General features: G+C 42.9%; 1 protein-coding gene across 1 annotated transcript in view; it reads right to left on the bottom strand.

Moving 5' to 3' along the window:
• SLC27A2 (solute carrier family 27 member 2) overlaps positions 1 to 1,527 on the bottom strand; it is a 58,266-nt gene that overhangs the window by 14,930 nt on the left and 41,809 nt on the right. The window contains exon 4 of the mRNA XM_023740672.1: positions 1,101 to 1,339. Coding sequence (XP_023596440.1) covers positions 1,101 to 1,339 — 239 coding nt within the window. The remainder of the gene's footprint in view (positions 1 to 1,100; positions 1,340 to 1,527) is intronic.

The raw sequence follows: 1,527 nt of genomic DNA, 5'->3' as shown, positions 1-1,527 counted from the left end.
GTGGAGATGCAGGTTAGCCTGGGAGCTCCAGCATGGCTGGCTGCTGTGTGGTCAGGCAGGATGCATTGCCCAGAGGCATGATGATGGCAGTGACTGCTCAAGCCAGTGGAGGCTCAGCACTCTCTGAATATTCCTGGAATTCTGCAGAACAGTTGGTCATCTGGAAGACTGACTGCTCAAGCACTAAAAAGGCAAACAGACCGTGCAGAGATTCCAGGTCATAAAATGACTGGGAGGGTGAAGAGACTGCTATGTGAGCTGGCTTAAAAATAAGAAATCTCTTCCTCATGGAATTATTAAGTGAAGATAGATGTTCCCCAGTTCCTGGAACTGGGATGCACCCCAGGTCTCTTGAAGGTCTAGGACAGTGGTTCTTAATCCTGGTGCACAGCTTTTAAAAAAGCCCTCACCTCAGGACAACTGAACCCAAAGCTCAAGGGGTAGGGTCCTTCACCTGAGTATATAAAAAGCTCCTAGGTGATTCTGATGCACAAGACCACTAAAGGGAAATACTATATTTCACAGTGCACAGTAACCTTCAGATGCTGAAATGGAGACCTAAGGAACATAAAATCCAACCAATTGCCATCAAGTCGATTCCGACTCATAGCAACCCTATAGGACAGAGTAGAACCCACAGGGCTTTTAAGAATGTCATCTTTATGGATGCAGGCTGCCACATCTTTCTCCTATGGAACAGCTGGTGTGTTCAAACCACCGACCTTTTGGTTAGCAGCCGAGCGCTTAACCACTGCACCACCAGGGCTTGTTAAGGAACGTAAGAATATGTTTTTATCACATACAAGTAATAATGGCATCAAAAAGACCACATAAGTTGCAGATAGCAAGGCATAATGGGTTGTGATTAACAAAAATTAAAGATTTTTATATTGGAGGACCCTGACTTTTTGAAGTCATTGTTACAGAGAATGAGCAAAACCTCTCTTTGTGATACTACCAGACATAGCATCAGTTGGAGGGACCGCGGCTCTGATGCTGCAAGATATTCTGATAATAACATCATCATGAAGTAGCTTTAAAGAAATCTCTGTATTCTGAAAACTGGCTATATAAATCCTCTCATTTTTCAATGTACTTACTCTTTGTAGACAGTTTACTCTTCCAACAGCACCAACTTTTCTTGTATAATTCATAAATCCAATGTTTCCTTCAGTGGAAGCATAGAACTCATAAACATGAATGTCCCCAAATCTCTTGACGAATTCTGTCCAAACATCTCCTCGCAAGCCATTTCCGATTGCCAGTCTCACTTTATGATCACGATCATTTGGTTTCTGTGGTAGAGGGAGAAGAAGTAGATCACGTTGAAAATATAAATCTGTACTTACATGTTAATAATTGGTTGACATTCAACCATTTCAGGAGGTAGCATATGATCAGAACTGTTGATACTGAAGGAAGAGGTTCCAAGCTGCACTGAAGGGAACGGTGAAAAACGAGGCTCCAGAATCGAGTGAACACCAACTGAAATGTTTCAACAAACGGATGCAGCACTGGAAGCGCCCA

Source organism: Trichechus manatus, unplaced genomic scaffold (assembly GCF_000243295.1).
Source record: "Trichechus manatus latirostris isolate Lorelei unplaced genomic scaffold, TriManLat1.0 scaffold00161, whole genome shotgun sequence".
Lineage (NCBI taxonomy): Eukaryota > Metazoa > Chordata > Mammalia > Sirenia > Trichechidae > Trichechus > Trichechus manatus.
The sequence above is the reverse complement of the archived record's forward strand: the minus strand, read 5'-3'. Positions and strand labels throughout refer to the sequence as shown.